Here is a 20,391-nt window from a genome sequence, read left to right on the forward strand (position 1 = left end):
CACTACATAACTTTCATTACATAGAATTAACGAATGTAACTGAAGATTTTTAAAGTCAGTTGAACCTAAGGCAATTTTCTGTTTCCTGTTTCTTTTACAGGCCCGAAGATGGTTGTTTCGTAGCCAGAACTTGTAATAAATAGTAGATGATTGTGTTTTTGAGTTCAAGAAAACTAAAAGGTTTTGTAATTTAGTTTTGATGTTTTAGAAATACGTAAGATTACAATTTCCATCACCAAAGTCAGGTTTTAATAACATGTGATTATGATTAAGATCATTCGTTGACTATTTCAAATTGATCTAGTTAAAAAAGTCAGCTTCTAAGCTGCTGATCCCAATTACAGTCACTGTTTACAGACTAGAGGTAAAATTGAAAATACTTAAGTTTAGTACAAGTATTAGTATGCCTTGCCAAACGTGTAACTCTTCGAACTGGTATGCACTTAATGGTGTTGTCACAGTGTTTGCCTTTCATCTCAGGCTCTTATTTGGTTTGGACATAATGCGTAATCCTGGTGGATTGGAGGACGATGTGATTCTTATTGCTGAGTCCTTGCATTCACCTTATGGCTGGGTTAAAACTTCTGGGTAAAAAAACATCACCTGGGATTGTTTGTCGAACGTCAAAGCATTTTGTGTCCTGTTCCAGTGTTCTGGTTGTCTTTTCGACTAATTTTTAAAAACTAATCTCTAGTATATTACGAATGAGTTTATGAAATAATTGTTTAAGTCAGCTTTTGACGAAAATGAGCTAAGTGCTATGTTATTTAGCAGAAACTACAATCTTCTGAATGGTATAGTGATGTATGTTTTTGTGTGCGCAGGAGCATAGCTACATCATATTTACAATTTCTGCTGTCATGAAGTCATACAATTTTCGTTTATAGCTAATGTAGTTATGTCAGTTATATCACAAATTACAAAAAGGGAAGTGGACACAGTTGTAGGTGAGATAGGAGATGTAATACTGCGAGAAGAATTGGACATTGAGCTGAAATATCTAAGTCGAAACAACGCCCTAGGAGTAAACAATATTCTGTCAGCACTATGGATAGCCTTGGGTGAGCCAGCCACGACAAAACTTTTCCATCTGTTGTGTTATATGCATGAAAAAGACGAAATACCTTTGGACGTTAAGAAGAATGTAATAACATCAATTCCAAAGAAAGCAGTTGTTGATTTGTGTGAAAATTACTGAACTATCAGTTTAATAAATCATGGCTGCAAGACACTAACAGGAATTCTTTGCAGAAGAATGAGAAAACTGATAACCTCATGGAAGTTTAGTATGAACTCCAAAGAACTGTGCGAGCACATGAGGCAGTACTAACCATACAGTTTATCTTAGAAGATGGGATAAACTTACGTTTATAGCGTTTGTATACTTACATAAAGCTTTTGACAATGGTGAATGGAATATCCTGTGTTGAATTTTGATGGTAGTACCGGTAAAATAAAGAGAACGAAAGGCTATTTACAACTTGTACAGAAACCAGAGGGCAGTTATAAGCGTCGAGGCGCATTAAAGAGAATTTGGAGTAGTGGTTAAATTTCAGGGAGAAGAAATGAAAGCTTTGAAGTTTGCTAATGAACTGTAATTCCGTGAGATACAGTAAAGGGCTTGGAAGAACAGTTGAAGGGAATGGACAGTGTCTTGAAAGGAGGATATAAGATGAAAATCAACAAAAGCAAAACGAGGATGATGGAGCGTAATCGAATTAAATCAGATGATCTTAAGGGAACTAGATTAGGAAATGAAACACTGAAAGAAGTAGATGACTTTTGCTGTTTGTGCAGCGAAGTAGCTGATAGTGGCCAAAGTAGAGAGGATATAAAATATACACTGGCAATGGCAGGAAAAGTGTTTCTGAGGAAGCAAATTTTGTTAACTTCAAATATATCCTTAAGTCTTGGGAAATCTTTTGTTGAAGCTATTTTTATGGGGTGTGGGCATATGTGGAAGTGAAACATGGATGATAAACAGTTTAGACAAAAAGAGAATCGCAGTTTTCGAAATGTGGTGCTACAGAAGAACGTTGATTAGATGGGTGGATCACATAGCTAGTGAGGATATACTGAGTAGAATTCGAGGGACAAGAAATGTGTGGCACAACTTGAACTAATGGAGGGATTGGATGGTTGGACACATTCTGAAATGTCAAGAGATGACCAATTCAGTCTTGAAGGGAAGTGTGGGAGGTAAAAATCGTATAGGAAGACCAAATTGTGTACACAGTAAACAGATTCAGAAGGATGTAGGGTGCTGTAGTTATTTGTAGATGAAGAGGCTTTCAGAATGGAGAGCTGTGTTTGAAACCAGTCTTCAGAATGAAGGCCACGACAACATCTTTCTGCGTTATAACATCTTATTTTCCAGTTGGTATATTTCTTCATTGTTTATAACTGACTTGCAGAATGTGTCTGACGTAACTTCAAGGATGATGTGTGGGGAATAAATATATATTTAAAATATGAGTAATTGAAGGTCCCATATAGGTGCTGAAGGACAGATTTCGTGAATCCAGGGTATTTTAATCTACGGAGCTGTTCATTCATTCCTCAACCAAGATTTAGCGATGTCAGCTGTGTTGCTCGTGTGTAGTAGTGGAGACGTGGCTGTTCCACGTGCCGTCTTTGCGACTGGCGTAAATCTCGTCGAAATGGTGATCACAGATAAGGTCTTGTACTTACCTGTTCCCAATAACGTTAGGACCGGGTAACCTGGGCTAAGGTTCCCACTGAATTCGGCCTGTTCTTGGAATATGTTGCTTTATTCCTTGAATTTTTTTAAAATTTGTCTCGAAAGTTTTCCCTATCACAAAAAGGACATTAATTTATGAGTCGAGGTGGTTTTTGGTCTATCAGGTTTGGAAATGATCTTCATTTTAGCTTGTTTCTATTTTAAAGAGACTGTTTTCAGTTTCATGGCCGGTATGAAGAAATATTTTAATGTGTTTGTGGCAGGTGTTTTGTGAAAGGAGAAATTTAAGTTGTTGTCCGCCTGTGCCTCTAGTCCCTCGTCTGCTTTTTTTACGTTTCAGATTCCTTAATCTTACGAAGTAGTGGATGTTCAGCGGTTGCATTTGGTTTTGGAGTGTCGTTTCTTCGTGAGTTTTGTCGATTTTTGGATACCATGGATGAACGTGACTCTTTTTTTGTAGCACTTTGCAGATCTTAGTTGAGGTCATCAGTAATGGATGACATTGTCATCTGCTATTAAGGCTGGCTGTTCTCAGATGGTATGCTATGGCTCATTTGAATTCTTTTCCAAAAGCGACTGGCACTGTGGGGCCTAATTCTTGTGATTCCCTCGCCCATCACTTGGCGGGCTTCTCTTTTTATTACAGCATTGGGACTATTCAAATCAAAACGTCCGTTTGGTTAGTGCTGTATTGTCTTCAGAATTTTATTTCTATTTAATTTTGTTTATTATGTATGTAACTAGTGTTTCTCTGTGTTATGTTGGTTTCTTCTTAGGGGCGTTTTCAGGTACAGCACGTTGTATTGCTTGCACTGTTTGTTGGTTGTAATATGTTATAATAAGTGGTTTCAGTAGCTGATACGCTAGGTTTTGTGCTTAAACGTCTCAATCTGAATTTTTCGGCGATTAGAATCCGTGAATCTATGTTGGTTTAATTTTTTCCTGCTTTTGTGGTTAATAGCTGTAGATCATACAGTAAATGGCAGGTACTCATTAGCTATGCTGTCGCCTAATTCAGTCTCGCTTCAGTGTCTGCGATCGAAGATAAAAGTGTCATAGTGATTGTTAAAAGTGGGCGTTATTTCTAAGTCTGGCGAGATTCCAACAGGCTACAACAAGTTCACCATTTTTGAGTTTTACAGGAAATATCGTGGATCTAGCACTGAGTCTCCTGGACTTTAGCTGGCCCGAGTGAAGGTACGAGAAATGATGATATCAATTGGGAGTTCCTCGGCAAGAGGTACATATATCGTTGTGTCTCTTATACCGTGCTCAAATTTTTCACAAGATCGCTTGGTGAATGTTTAGATTTTACTGCAGGACCATTCCTGTTGTTCTCTGCGAATGTTGCAGAGTAATCAGTGTGGGCGTTGTCGCGCGAGCTGTAGCTCACGGAAAGCTTGGTGATGTTAGCTAAGTGGCAATATCGCTTAGGTTAAAAGTGACTGACTTGGATGCAGTAATTTCATAGTGATAATCTGAATTTGTTATCTTCCAAATATGGAAGTGTCGTTTTTTGAGTCATCCTTACCCTATTGACCTGTATATTTCGTACAGCCAGTCGAGGGTAATTTCCCGAAATTAGCTGTATTTGTTGGATTTATTAGTGTTCAACCAACATATATATATATATATATATTTTCGTCAAAAGCTGACTTAAACAATTATTTCATAAACTCATTCGTATTATACTAGAGATTAGTTTTTAAAAATTAGTCGAAAAGACAACCAGAACACTGGAACAGGACACAAAATGCTTTGACGTTCGACAAACAATCCCAGGTGATGTTTTTTTTACCCAGAAGTTTTAACCCAGCCATAAGGTGAATGCAAGGACTCAGCAATAAGAATCACATCGTCCTCCAATCCACCAGGATTACGCATTATGTCCAAACCAAATAAGAGCCTGAGATGAAAGGCAAACAGTGTGACAACACCATTAAGTGCATACCAGTTCGAAGAGTTACACGTTTGGCAAGGCATACTAATACTTGTACTAAACTTAAGTATTTTCAATTTTACCTCTAGTCTGTAAACAGTGACTGTAATTGGGATCAGCAGCTTAGAAGCTGACTTTTTTAACTAGATCAATTTGAAATAGTCAACGAATGATCTTAATCATAATCACATGTTATTAAAACCTGACTTTGGTGATGGAAATATATATATATATATGTTGGTTGAACACTAATAAATCCAACAAATACAGCTAATTTCGGGAAATTACCCTCGACTGTCTGTACGAAATATACAGGTCAATAGGGTAAGGATGACTCAAAAAACGACACTTCCATATTTGGAAGATAACAAATTCAGATTATCACTATGAAATTACCGCATCCAAGTCAGTCACTTTTAACCTAAGCGATATTGCCACTTCTTAGGGGCGTTTTCAGGTATTAGTGTTCAACCAATATATATATATATATATATATATATATATATATATATACTGGTTGAACACTAATAAATCCAACAAATACAGCATATATATACACTCCTGGAAATGGAAAAAAGAACACATTGGCACCGGTGTGTCAGACCCACCATACTTGCTCCGGACACTGCGAGAGGGCTGTACAAGCAATGATCACACGCACGGCACAGCGGACACACCAGGAACCGCGGTGTTGGCCGTCGAATGGCGCTAGCTGCGCAGCATTTGTGCACCGCCGCCGTCAGTGTCAGCCAGTTTGCCGTGGCATACGGAGCTCCATCGCAGTCTTTAACACTGGTAGCATGCCGCGACAGCGTGGACGTGAACCGTATGTGCAGCTGACGGACTTTGAGCGAGGGCGTATAGTGGGCATGCGGGAGGCCGGGTGGACGTACCGCCGAATTGCTCAACACGTGGGGCGTGAGGTCTCCACAGTACATCGATGTTGTCGCCAGTGGTCGGCGGAAGGTGCACGTGCCCGTCAACCTGGGACCGGACCGCAGCGACGCACGGATGCACGCCAAGACCGTAGGATCCTACGCAGTGCCGTAGGGGACCGCACCGCCACTTCCCAGCAAATTAAGGACACTGTTGCTCCTGGGGTATCGGCGAGGACCATTCGCAACCGTCTCCATGAAGCTGGGCTACGGTCCCGCACACCGTTAGGCCGTCTTCCGCTCACGCCCCAACATCGTGCAGCCCGCCTCCAGTGGTGTCGCGACGGGCGTGAATGGAGGGACGAATGGAGACGTGTCGTCTTTAGCGATGAGAGTCGCTTCTGCCTTGGTGCCAATGATGGTCGTATGCGTGTTTGGCGCCGTGCAGGTGAGCGCCACAATCAGGACTGCATACGACCGAGGCACACAGGGCCAACACCCGGCATCATGGTGTGGGGAGCGATCTCCTACACTGGCCGTACACCACTGGTGATCGTCGAGGGGACACTGAATAGTGCACGGTACATCCAAACCGTCATCGAACCCATCGTTCTACCATTCCTAGACCGGCAAGGGAACTTGCTGTTCCAACAGGACAATGCACGTCCGCATGTATCCCGTGCCACCCAACGTGCTCTAGAAGGTGTAAGTCAACTACCCTGGCCAGCAAGATCTCCGGATCTGTCCCCCATTGAGCATGTTTGGGACTGGATGAAGCGTCGTCTCACGCGGTCTGCACGTCCAGCACGAACGCTGGTCCAACTGAGGCGCCAGGTGGAAATGGCATGGCAAGCCGTTCCACAGGACTACATCCAGCATCTCTACGATCGTCTCCATGGGAGAATAGCAGCCTGCATTGCTGCGAAAGGTGGATATACACTGTACTAGTGCCGACATTGTGCATGCTCTGTTGCCTGTGTCTATGTGCCTGTGGTTCTGTCAGTGTGATCATGTGATGTATCTGACCCCAGGAATGTGTCAATAAAGTTTCCCCTTCCTGGGACAATGAATTCACGGTGTTCTTATTTCAATTTCCAGGAGTGTATATATATCTATGTATGTGTGTGTGTGTGTGTGTGTGTGTGTGTGTGTGTGTGTGTGTGTGTGTTTGGATATGCAAAGCGTTTCCCAACGATTGTAGTAAGTAATCTCAGTGCATAGGATACGTAGACAGAAGCTACCACTTCCAAGTAAGTAGACAGTTAAAAATAAAGAAGACATTGGAAAGGAGAAGTACTGGCTGTACGATATCACATTTAATTACATTTAATGTTGTCATATTATATAGATTTCATTTTTATTGCAGGCTTTAATGCAATCTACTGTCAAGACAGTTACTGGAGAAAAATACTGAAGGAGGCTACAGAGAGGATTCTGTAACTAGAGACTGCTCATTGTTTCTCCTGGCCAGATTCCTCTCAGCTGCTGAGCAGAGGTGTCCCCCTGCAGGGATGTTAGTTGGGTTAAACCACGCTAGTATCCTGTTCTTCAGTATGGGGAGCGTCGTTCCATTACAAACGAAACAGACGAAGAGCACTGGTCCTTGCACCATTGTAACTAGATGTACGTAATAAACAAACTGCGCAATTCCTTGAGCCTCGTGGAACCCAATTCTAACTGTAACACCTATTCCAGTTACGATAACAGCCTTAACTGACATAAAAATACATTGCTTCTTTGAGGCAAATTTATTGCTATCAACAATTTTGAGTTGCCGCATGGAATACCGATTACGTAGGTACATGTATCCAACCAGTCCGAAACAAACCAAATTGAAAGCCACTGACAGACAAATGCCCACAAGGACTAGCACACGACTGTGGATCAGGTAATATTTACTCGTCTTTTCCAAAGCGACAGCTGCCACACACACTATACTCCACGGCATTAACACGTACAACACCTGACGACGGTATAACTTGCTTACTTCAGCAGGTAGTAGGTCGTTAGGAAGCCTGAGATGACGAACACAAGCATACATCTGGTAGCAGAATGAGTTTAGCCAGATACAGCTGAGAAGTGTGAGGGCGCTATCTACCAGCACTGCTGTAGGTATGTCAGGGAAACCTGCCATACGATACACGACCTCAGAACACAGGATCTGGATTATGCACGTGATCTGAAAGGACAAGAGTATCTTTCCAGGCAAGTTACGTAACTGGGGAAGGTACATGTATACTCCGGCTGTCGAAAAGCGGAAAATAATGTTTACCAGTATAAATGAGATTTCTAAAGGCTTTAAGCTATCGATTTTGAAATCCTTGTATTTCAAGTTGTCGTTCTTTAAACGGTTTTTGCGGTTCAGTGTTTCTTCTGTTAGCTTTGGATACAGTATGCTGCTAGAACTATATAGCTCTATAAATGGGTAATAAATGATGCAATTATCGGAAGCCGTAGTGGAGGAAAAGTCGCGACATTTCAGCAGCAGAATAGCTCTGGAAACAGAGCAGATGGCATCTGTAGCGTTCGATTCCAGACACGACTGATCGTCAGGACTATCGAAGTAGCAGCGAGCATCTCTCACGGGCTGTATCATACTAAACGGGACGCCCTGACAAATGCTGTACGAGTTGACTGCCATCCAGGCCAGCAGACAGAGGTTGACGTTCACCCTCTGTGTGTAGGCCAGATAGCTGGTCACGGGTATGTGGGGCCATCTCTGCACCACGTCACCCCACAGCTGCTCGCGGCACTGTAGGCGCTGCTGGATGGTCTCCGGTCGCAGGTCTTCCAGCGGACACGTGGGGTGGTCCAGGGCGTTCGCCAACAGCTGCACACAGTCAGTGTCCACGGAGAGCGTAGCGCTGCTTCTGTCCTCCAGCTGCCACTCCTCATCTGCAAAAATATGACAGCAAGTATGTGGCGCCCATATACTGCAAGTAGCTGGATCCAAAGTCTCCTCTAGGTGATAAGATTGGTCGTTGTTTACCTATACTATCCAGGTTCAGTTACTCAGAATTATGTAAGGCGACATGTCATAACAAGACTATTCAGAAAGACAGATATCATTGTTACCATGCAAGTCTATTTCATCTACAGGGTGTCCAAGAGGTCCCTGTGTCGCTCTTGGCTTAATAAAAATGAGGAAAGCAATAAGTTTTATTGATATTACTGCTTTGAAGCTGGAGAAAAAGCAATGTTATCAGTGTTGTATTTCTGTTTCAGCACTGTAGTCTCTGAGTTCGGAACCCATGGTGCAACAGCTATATTTCAAAGGAGAGATTAGTGGCAGATTTGTGTGAGCATGAACATCCATAGATAGAAAAAAACTACGAAGGGCATGATGAGACAACTTGCCACAGTCTACCTCGTAAAGTAGCCCGCCTGACTGAGATAAATGTCCTGTTTTTTCAGGTTGTCTCAAAGACAGGTCACGTATTGGAAGCAATAAAACGTGAGAGGAAATGTGTGTCACTGTCTCTTAATCAGATGAGCCGTCTCCAATGAAATCCATTTGCAAAAGAGCAGTTGGACTTCAAGCATCTTGCTCAACAATGCAAGACCACATTGAAAGAAATTTGAATACGAAAGGATCTAGGCTGATGTTTGTTACTGAATTAACTGACAATGATATGGAGCTACGATTTGTAGCCTACCGACTTCGTTGGGCTCAAGACTGTTTACTGATAAATGAACCATATACTGCAGTTTGCACAGGAGAAATATTGTTTTCTTGTCTAAGGAAAATACCTATTATCAGCAAGAGTTAGAAAGAAACCCACTTCATGTCACATGGGCCTTGGTGTGATCGCAATACATGTTTGGACCACATTCTTTTGAAGCTTACATGAATGGGAACTTTTATTTAACTGTACAACAGAAGTTTGCAGTACCTCTGGTCAATGAGAAGGCAGTCACGGATCATGTGCGGTTATGGTAGGACAGAGCTTGAGTCAAATTTTGCTGTTCAGGTGTGTGGGTTCCTTAATGAACAATTTTGCCTCGGATTATGTTTTGCAATATCTGAAGCCACATTAAAATAGTGACTGTAGCCTCCCCCCAGTTTCGCACCGAACTATATTATTCACATACACTCTAGGTGAAGTTATATTTTAATTATTATAGCAGTATCTATATCTTTCCTCCTTGTTGTGAGACTCATTGTTGTCCACTTCTGTTAATGTCAAAACCACTAAATGATAACATCTCCTTCCTTAAATGCTGGAATTTATTAATTAAATCACTCAATTTATAAACATCAAACACTGTGTACCATTCTGCCACTCATCTCCGGCCTCGCTACCGAGCAACCTCTCTCTGTAGCCTCTCACACCCGACTTCCACCCATGGACTCCAACACTAGACTACAGCTTACCCTCTCGCACATCGTTGACTGCACTGCAGTCTTTGCTTAAACCATGTATGATCTCTGCATAGTGCATAATCGATATTACATAAGGGTACTGTACCCTTACATATCCCCACCAAAATAATACTTTAATATGAAAAAATGTAATAGTGATATTAGATTTGAATATTGAAGTAGAAAAATAAAGTAGAAAAATATATAGAAAGACAAAAATGAAAAAAATGTGAAATTACATTATTTAGTCAAAACTATTTGCTTATTAATGCTGTGATAGTAGGAGGAGAGGTGATACTCCTACGTGGCACGTCCCAGATGGCTGATAGGGAAGTCCTCACCAGTTTACCGGCAGACTTGAGTGAAATAAAATAGCTCTCGTACCAAACACACCCTCTGTGGTTAACAATCATAGTTGTAAATCGGAGCTTGCTCCAACTAAGGTTGACAACCTTCGAAAGTAAAAAAAAGGAAAGGTCTTTTAGGCAAAAATTCAACCGTCCTGCTTAAAAAGTCAGGAAAAGGCTACATCGGATTCGGTGGGTAGTCACCTAGAAGACAGCAACAAATCGGAGCATTTGCAACCATCAAAATGCACACTAAAACACAAAAAGAAGATTAAACATAAGCAGATAAATTATATAGCAACACACAACATAAACTCACTACTTCAGACCGGAAAACTCAAGGTGCTCACAGATGAACTAAATAAACAAAAAATTTTAATAACAGGGATCCAAGAAATGAGAAACACCACAGAGGACTCATTCGAATCCCAAGGATACAGAATTTATAATGGGAAACCAGGACCGAGGGCAATGAAACAACGTCCCCAGTTTGGAACAAAGGAAGAGGTAGATAAATTTTGGGACCTTCTAGAACAAACTGTGAACAGAGTAAATAAAAAGAATGTAAAAATCTTATTGGGATATTTCAATGCTCAGTTGGGAAAAGAAAGGAAATATAAAGATATAATTGGAAAATGGAGTCCACATAAATTTACGAACAAAAACGGTCAAAGACTTGTAGAACTCTCCATCCAAAACTAATTAAAATAATACAACTCACTCTAAGCAACACCAAATCAAAAGTGAAGTTTAGAGGAGAAATTTCGGAACCATTCCTCATAAAAACAGGCTTAAGACAAGGTGACTGCCTATCACCATTACTTTTCAACTGTGCACTGGAATACATAATTAGAGAATGGTACAAGGACAATCCAAAGAGGATAAGAATTGGAAGTGCAAAAGATGATATTAGCTTAAACTGCTTGGGATTCGCTGATGATCTTGCTTTCCTACCCAACACCATTCAAGAAGCCAAGCAACAAGTGAAATCACTACAAGAAATAGCAGAGAAAGTAGGCCTTAGAATATCGTTTGAAAAAACGGAGATTATGCTAACTGATCCACCACTTGCAAACAAAATTACAATAGGAGAACAGGAAATCAAAATTGTTGATAAATTTAAATATTTAGGCGAAATAATAACATACAATCTAAATGAGAAGCCATCATGGCAAAATAGAATTAAAAAACTGAACTATGCAAATTACATTACCAAAACTACAACAACAAAAAAAGCCTATCTATAGATGCAAAATTAAAACACTATAAAACAGTTACACAACCAGAAATAACGTATGCAGCTTAAACTATCTTCAAAATAACGAATACAACAGAAATTGACAGAATACTAAAAATAGAAAGAAGAATAATTAGGACATGTATAAATAAACAGTATAAAATAAATGGACATTGGAGAATAGCATCAAATGAAACAGTATATAAGAAAATAGAACCAGTCATGAGCACAATCAGGAAGAAACGCATCTCATTCTTTGGACATCTGATGAGAACTCCAGAAAACAGAATTAGTAAAAAAATAATACAAAAATTGTGGAATAGCAAGAGCGACATTAAATGGATTACAGAAATTAGGGAAGATATAGAAGAACTTCAAATTACAGTAGATGACCTAAAAAACAAGAAAGAGAAAACCAGAGTACTGCAAGACCCGCAAACCAGACTACAAATGAAAATCAATAAAAGGAGTACAGGAAGAGTGGTCTCAGATGAAGAAAGACAGAAAATATCTGAGAGAATGAAGAAATATTGGGCAGACAGAAGAGCAAAACACCTTTCATATAAGAATAGCCTCTAATAATTATATTACCTAAATATATTAAGTTATTGTTGAACCAAATTGTATCCATGTGTAACAACTTGTTTAAAACTTTGTATTTTTGACTACAGTGGTCCAATGAAGGCCATAAAATAAATAATAATAATAGAACTCTGCAGAGAATACAACCTTATATCGAAATCAACATACTTTAAGAGGAAGCCAAGTAAACTTAGAACGTGGAAACATCCAGACTGGAGGAAGGGGGAGTGGCAACAAGACCATGTCCGTATGGACAAAAATTTTCAGGAGGAGGTCCACAATGTTAAAGTACTGAGAGGAGTAGACACAGGTTCAGACCATTATATAGTTAAAATTAAAATCAAATTCACTCCATTAAAGAAGAGGACCAGAAAAACTAATAAAATAAAAGGGAGGTTTGACCCACATCAGCTAATTAAAAATAATAAATACCTAATCTTAAAAAAGAAGCTGAGAATCTAGCTCCCTTGAACCCAAAAAGGAAACATGCATGGTGGACATCAGAATGTGACAAATTCCATAAGACAGACACCAAGCATGGTTAAAGTTTCATACACATAAAACTGAAGAAAATGCCATCAACCTAAAAAATGAAAGAAAAAAATTCACACAAAATATTAGAAGAATCAAACGAGGATTCCATAAAGATATTATAAACTTTATAGATGGTAATTATCATAAAACCAACTCCAGGAACTACTATAAAATCTTTGGGAAACAACTACAATAATGTGAGGCCCCTACACTAATACTGAAAGATGAAGATGGAAGAATGACACACAGTAACAAGGAAAATGCAGAAATCATGGCAAAAGCATTTAACAAACTTCTGAATTGCGAGGAACCCAAAGAACCCTTACAAATCAACATAAATACCCCAATAAAAACCAAACCTAACAAACTAGACCCTCCAACTTTCCAAGAGGTAGAAAAAATTCTTAAAGAACAAAAAAATTATAAGGCATATGGAGAAGATCAGGTTTTTGCTGAAATGTGGAAATAGGCAAGTGACACAGTCAGGATCTCCTTACACATGGCTCTAACAAAAATTTGGGTAACAGAACGATTCCCTGAACATTGGACCACAGCTATCATCCACTCACTACACAGAAAGGGAGATAAGCGCAACCCAGACAACTACAGAGGAATCTCTCTCCTAGATTGCACATACAAAATTCTATCCAAGATCCTATATGAAAGAATCAAAGAGCAATTAGAACAGGAGTTAGGGGAATACCAGGGAGGTTTCAGACTATGGAGGAGCTGTGCAGAGAAGATAATTAGTTTAAAATTGATTATGGCATACTACAAGAAACAGAACAAACCTCTGGCAATAACATTTGTAGATTTTAAGAAGGCGTATGACTGTCTCCACAGACCTTCAGTACTAAAAATTTTAAGAAATCTAGGACTCTGTCCAAAACTAATTAAAATAATACAACTCATTCTAACAGCAAATCAAAAGTGAAGCTTGGAGGAGAAATTTCGGAACCATTCCTCATAAAAGCAGGCTTAAGACAAGGTGACTGCCTATCACCATTACTGTTCAACTGTGCACTGGAATACATAATGACAGAATGGTACAAGGGCAATCCAAAGATGATAAGAATTGGAAGTGCAAAAGATGATATTAGCTTGAACTGCTTGGGATTCGCTGATGATTTTGCTCTCCTACCCAACACCATTCAAGAAGCCAGGCAACAAGTGAAATCACTACAAGAAATAGCAGAGAAAGTAGGCCTTAGAATATCATTTGAAAAAACGGAGATTATGCTAACTGATCCACCACTTGCAAACAAAATTACAATAGGAGTGCAGGAAATCAAAATTGTTGATAAATTTAAATATTTAGGCGAAATAATAACATACAATCTAAATGAGAAGCCATCATGGCAGAATAGAATAAAAAACTGAACTACGCAAATTACATTACCAAAACTACATACAACAACAAAAGCCTATCTATAGATGCAAAATTAAAATACTATAAAACAGTTACACAACCATAAATAACATACGCAGTGAAAACTATCTTCAAAACAACTAATACAGCAGAAATTGACAGAATACTAAAAATAGAAAGAAGAATAATTAGGACATGTATTAAAAAACAGTATAAAATAAATGGACATTGGAGAATAGCATCAAATGAAACAGTATATAAGAAAATAGAACCAGTCATGAGCACGATCAGGAAGAAACAAATCTCATTCTTTGGACATCTGATGAGAACTCCAGAAAACAGAATTAGTAAAAAAAAATAATACAAAAATTTTGGAATAGCAAGAGCGACATTAAATGGATTACAGAAATTAAGGAAGATATAAAAGAACTCAAAATTACTGCAGATGACCTAAAAAACAAGACGAGAAAACCAGAATACTGCAAGACCCACAAACCAGACTACAAATGAAAATCAATAAAAGGAGTACAGGAAGAGTGGTCTCAGATGAAGAAAGACAGAAAATATCTGAGAGAATGAAGAAATATTGGGCAGACAGAAGAGCAAAACACCTTTCATATAAGAATAGACTCTAATAATTATATTACCTAAATATCATATTAAGTTATTGTTGAGCCAAATTGTATCCCTGTGAAAGAACTTGTTTTTCTACTTTGTATTTTTGACTAGAGTGGTCCAATGAAGGCCATAAAATAAATAATAATAATAATAATAATAATGGAGAACCTCAAGTCATTAAAAATAATTCTCATTTGTGTAAGGAAAATGGTGTTTAAGAAATTCAAGTATCACTTAATCACAGTACATTAATCAAATTATATAATTAAATTACTCTCTAATTAGCAACAAGATAAGTCAGGTTAATTGCAAATGCTTGTGCACACTGCATAATGTCATTGCATTAACATAGCAACATGAAACACAATGCTGCAACGTCCCAAATAAATAGTATGGCTAACTGTGATACACGAATAACAAGTGTCTATTAACTTGTTCATGAATATTTGTTTTGTGATGTATGAAATACTAATAATCAGATAGTCACTCTATTGAATGAATGAAACATAGGCCTAATGAATGACTGTGATAAAAAAATAAACAAAATAATAAACAGACAACTCTTACTACTACACAATATTCACAGGAAAATATTCTATTACTACCCCACATAAATTAACACTCTAAGTGGCAGCATATTTTGAAAATGTGATATTGTTATATTTATGGCACACAGTTTACAGGGTTAGTAATACAAGAAATTTGACAAAAGGCACATACCTTGGAAAGTAATCCATAAGCAAATAATCACCTTGGAAAACACTTTTTTTATGTAGCACTTCATATCTAATTACGCTGAATAGGTCCCTGCCTATATGTTGAGTCATAAATCACACGCAAACACGCTGGTTCACAATGCACTTGGCTGTGGCATCGATACCGCTGGGGATATACCACCACAATAACAATAACACTTTCACTGTTTACTCTGCTTTTTCACTTCCCTATATGATGCGATGCAAAACACCCGTATTCGTAGCTTTCGATGAATTATAGGGCTGTGGCATCGAAGCCATCGGGGTCTGTAGACTCGTTGCCTCTGCAAATTGTTGGAATTGTAGTAACAGCGTCATAACAGCGACTCCCGTGCCGTGAAGCTTGTTGTTGTTGTTTTGATCAGCTGGCCGCTGACGTCAGCATCCCATGGTTCCGCATTCCACACAGCTCGCCAACCTGACAGGCTGGCGCAGCGCTGGAACAGGCGACAGTCGCGCTGCGTGCTAGGTCGTCGTAGGGCTTGGTACATCCTCTACTGCAGTTGTAACATGTGACGACCGCGCTGCGCGCTTATCGCTTCACGTCGGTGACTCCACATCGGCTCACCAACATACAAACACTAAACGGAATTACGGCAGTGGCGAAACAAAATACACTGCTGGCGCACGTCAATCAGTCTGTAGTAACTACAACACTCGCGCCACGCGTTCCTATTATTGCTTATAGACGTGTCTCTGACTTAAGCACTGCACAATGTTTACGTGACGGCATAAAATGCTTAAAACTGATTGCATCTAGCTCACAGTAGCTACCTACTACTGTCCACTATAACTAACTCACAATACCTACCGACTATTGTCCATTTATTCACACAGGCAAAATGACATGTACACAGATAACACAATGTTCATTTTTTTTCCTTTTTTACAGAGCATCTCTGGCTTGCAACACTTCTTATAGATGATACGGTTTAATGTTTTCTACATGTTGTAGGCTATGATACTGACCGGACTGCACCATTTCAATTTCAACCGAATTAGGGTGAACAAATTTTCTAATTTTGAATAGTCCTCTGTAGTAGTGATGAAACTTTTTTATCTCTTCATTTGCACTTGATGGTTTCGTATGAGTTCGAGTAAGTACTAAATCACCAACTTTGTACGTAATGGGCTTCACTATTTTGTCATGTGCCAGCTTCCGTTCTGCTGCTACAGCATGTATTGGGTTTGAATATTCGCTATTTGAGCGCTCAATTATTTGATTATTCAACATCCTCTGTATTTCCTTGTTAACAGCTTCCCTTTTTGCCAATGCTATTGCATATGACAAACTGCGAAATGGTTCATGGTCCTTTACTTTAATTTTACAAACATACCCTTTAATTAATCCTGGTATCTTTGAAAATATATCGACGTAGCACCTCAGTAGTTCCCTCAGTTCTTCTCGTTCTGCTTCAGTCAAGTCCACTAACGCTCGAATCTTGGTTTGAATACAATTTAGAGTATCCTCCTCGTTCCTCTCTTGCAGCTTAGCGCAGTTCTCTGAATTGTTTAAAGTGGCAGCTTCATATTCTCCTCTATAGCGCATCATACTTATTTTCACGCCCGCAGCGCCCTTATTATCTATAATAAAACCGTTGAATACAATTCTTCTTTCTTTATTATCTCTCCACGTCCGCAGACAATTCTCCTCAAAATTATTACAGCAACTCATCTCTGACAACCAATCAACTCGGAGAACTAGCCCAACATTGAGAAAACCAATGATTAAAACATTCTGCTCATATTCGTCCCCTTGAATACGAAATCTTAGTAATGCTTGCCGTTTGACTGGTTTGCTTCGGTTTCCAACTGCACTGACAATATGTACGCTGTTAACAGGAAATGTGGGAATAGCGACAAGATTGTTTAATTGCGAAAACAGATTTTCAGAAATAGCACTTGCCTCACTAACTGAATCAATTAATGCATGCATAACAATACCACATACTTCGACTTCAACAAACGGCATCAGAATTTCTTTATTAGTTTCTTCATTTTCTCGAGACAAACCTTCGTTGACATATTTTACATGTTCACACTTTATGGCATTTATCATAATATCCGACCCTTGTCCCTGTGACAGAGTTCCGGAGCGGGTCGTCTCCGAAACTTTGCTTTGTTTAACGGTTCAGAATCTCGCTGATTGCGATCGCGGCTTCTTGCACGTTCTGGCGATCGATACCTGTCTCTGTCATTGTGTGGCCTGTTCGGCGGATGATTTGACCTGAATCCGTCTTGTACATTGTATTCGTTTCTCCTGTGTCTATCATCGTCTAGGTGATCAAATACTTTCGGTCGTTCGTAACTTAGGATTCCTTCCCGCACTGGGCCGTTTTGACGATTCGGGTAATTGAAATTACTGATCGCGTTCGGCATTGAGCAATTCCATTCGGTCAATTAGCAAACACACTTGCTCCATTGTTAACTGTGGTGTGAGTGCTAACTTCTCACGCACCAAAAATGGTAATTTCTGCATTAATATAAGCATTAGCTCTTCTTATTTAACCGGATCGTCCAAGTATGCATTGTCGTTCCAGTACCTTTGCATAAACTCATGCATTGTACCGTTCTGTCTTGCATAATTTGGCGGTGTGAGAATTTTTGATTTTACGTCCCACTGTTTTTCTTTCGACCAAATTTTTTTTAAAATGCTGTTTCAGATTCTTCATACTTGGTGTAATTGTCGGATACACTTATACCCCAAATATGTGCCTCACCCTTCATGTGACTGACGCAAGTGTCAATTTTAGCACGTTGCATATAATGCCTCGGAAACGCATCTTTGAATTGTCTAATGAAAGCAACTGCGTCGATGCCTTGTTTCGGTTCATATTCATGAAATTTTCGACCGCTCAGTCCATTGTCAACAATTACTTGCGGCAAAGCAACAATATTGTTATCTGGTTCACGTAATACTGCATTAATTTCATCGCGCAAAATTTCTTTATTAATTCCATTTGACATTGTGTCGTTGTTCGTTACCTTTTGTCATATCTCATGTACCTCATCACTTAGTTCATCACATCGCGTTTGTACGCTGTTAACCATCTTAATTATCGACTCTTTGTTGGCTTAACAAGAACTTTTAATTTTGACTATTTCGTCGTCTTGAGCCTTAACTTTGTCATTAACTTTTCAAATAAAATCTTCCGTTTTCCTACACCGTCCATTAACTTGAATTTTAAGATCTGTAATTTCGTTGCCAATGGCCTCATGTTTGTCTTGACATTGTTTTCGGAGCTCATCACGCTTTTGTTAAAATGAGCTGGCGAGTTCCGTTCGCAAATTGCTAATCGCATTAGTTAGTGTTTGATAATCATTTTTGAATTCCTCATGGAACTTTCTTGTTTCCTCATAAAATTTTGTTATTTCCTCACACAACTTTTTATTTTCCTCATGAAACTCTCTTGTTTCTACACGCGCCTGTCTATTTTCTTCATGAAAAGCTTTTATTTCTACACACGCCTGTCTATTTTCCTCATGAACATTTTTGATTGCTTCTAACAATTGAGATATACAGTTTTTACTGACAACAGCAGTTTCTGTTTGCTGGATAACCATCGGTGTAGAACTTCTGTTAGGCAAATCAAAACTAAGAATACCACTGTTCTCGGTCGAATTAGTGTTTTCCCTCACATTAATTTGTTCTCCGTCAACCACGTTATTAAATTGTCCTCCCTCGTCTTTAGTAACACTACCGTTTTGTTCTGAATTAGCCATATTAACATTGTTCACAACAATCACTGTTCGTTACAACTTATGGTTGCTCTAAATTGAAAAGTTCACTCGCAACATAAAAGACAGTAACACTATTAATTATTCCTATTCGTGTTCATTCCTACACAACGTTGAGTTCACTGAATTTCGAAGCGCTGCTGTGCTGAAATACTGTGTTGTCTTCTCCATCGTTTCCGAAGATTGCTGTGGAATTGAAGTCCGACACACACGTCACCATATGTAACCTGCCCCCAGTTTCGCACCGAACTATATTATTGGCATACGCTGTAGGTGAAGCTATATTTTAGTTATTTTAGCAATATATATATCTTTCCTCCTTGTCCTGAGACTCATTGTTGTCCACTTCCTTTACTGTGAAAACTACTAAATGATAACATCTCCTTTCTTAAATGCTGGAATTTATTAATTAAATAACTCCATTTATAAACATTTATGAACATCAAACACTGTGTGCCATTCTGCCACTCATCTTCGGCCTCGCTACCGAGCAACCTCTCTCTAGCCTCTCACACCTGACTTCCACCCACGGACTCCAACACTCGACTATTGCTTACCCACTCGCACATTGTTGAATGCACTGCAGTCTTTGCTTAAACCATGTATGATCTCTGCATAGTGCATAATCGATACTACGGGTACTGTACCCTTACATGACGACGAAATCCCAGCATTACCACCTCAACAACCCTTGTAAATGGCCATGACAAATTTCGGATCTTACCACTCCAGTAACTCTTTATGAAGAATAATTAAGTCCCATGTAGCTCAACGCTGAAGCTGTGTAAACGACGCATGTGTGCAAAGATTGTACATCTGGGCACAGTTAACATGGATGGTTTTACGAACATCCAACATGCTGAAGCAGCTTGGGTCGGCAACTTCTGTTATTCAGTCGAAGGAAAAACCAGTCCAAGTCCCAATATTTACTTTTTGTTTATTCTGAATGCGCTGCAAATGTTCATGGCACATTTTTGACATATTCGGCTATGCCATTTTCGATTATATTATGACGATCTGAAAATCGCTCTCGGTCCGAAACTAGTCATCGAATGAATAGAAAGTAAAAATTTGCAACTTGGACTGGTTCCTCGGTCTGCTGATGGCTGGTTTTGTTTGTAACTGGGATAGGTGGGATCGTTCTGCGATTCTGTGCCAGCTAGTCGTCACACAGGAAGTATTTTTGACATCTGTAGGCTTGCGTTTGCGATTTAGTTGATTCTACACAATGGCAGCGACAGCAAATCAAGGCTCTGTTCTTGATGTGATGGTCTGTTGTGGACGAGAAATCTGTAATAATGTGAGAATTATTGTTGATACAGAAGGTTTTGGT

The 20,391-nt window shown here is 39.3% G+C and overlaps 1 protein-coding gene across 1 annotated transcript in view; it reads right to left on the bottom strand.

The window, feature by feature from the left end:
• Positions 1–6,886: 6,886 nt before the first annotated feature.
• Positions 6,887–20,391, bottom strand: part of LOC126442759 (uncharacterized) — a 45,008-nt gene continuing 31,503 nt past the window's right edge. Inside the window, exon 5 of the mRNA XM_050090793.1 lies at positions 6,887–8,410. Within this exon, the coding sequence (XP_049946750.1) occupies positions 6,936–8,410 (1,475 nt within the window). The 3' untranslated portion in view covers positions 6,887–6,935. The remainder of the gene's footprint in view (positions 8,411–20,391) is intronic.

This window comes from Schistocerca serialis, unplaced genomic scaffold (genome assembly GCF_023864345.2).
Source record: "Schistocerca serialis cubense isolate TAMUIC-IGC-003099 unplaced genomic scaffold, iqSchSeri2.2 HiC_scaffold_1402, whole genome shotgun sequence".
Taxonomy (NCBI): domain Eukaryota; kingdom Metazoa; phylum Arthropoda; class Insecta; order Orthoptera; family Acrididae; genus Schistocerca; species Schistocerca serialis.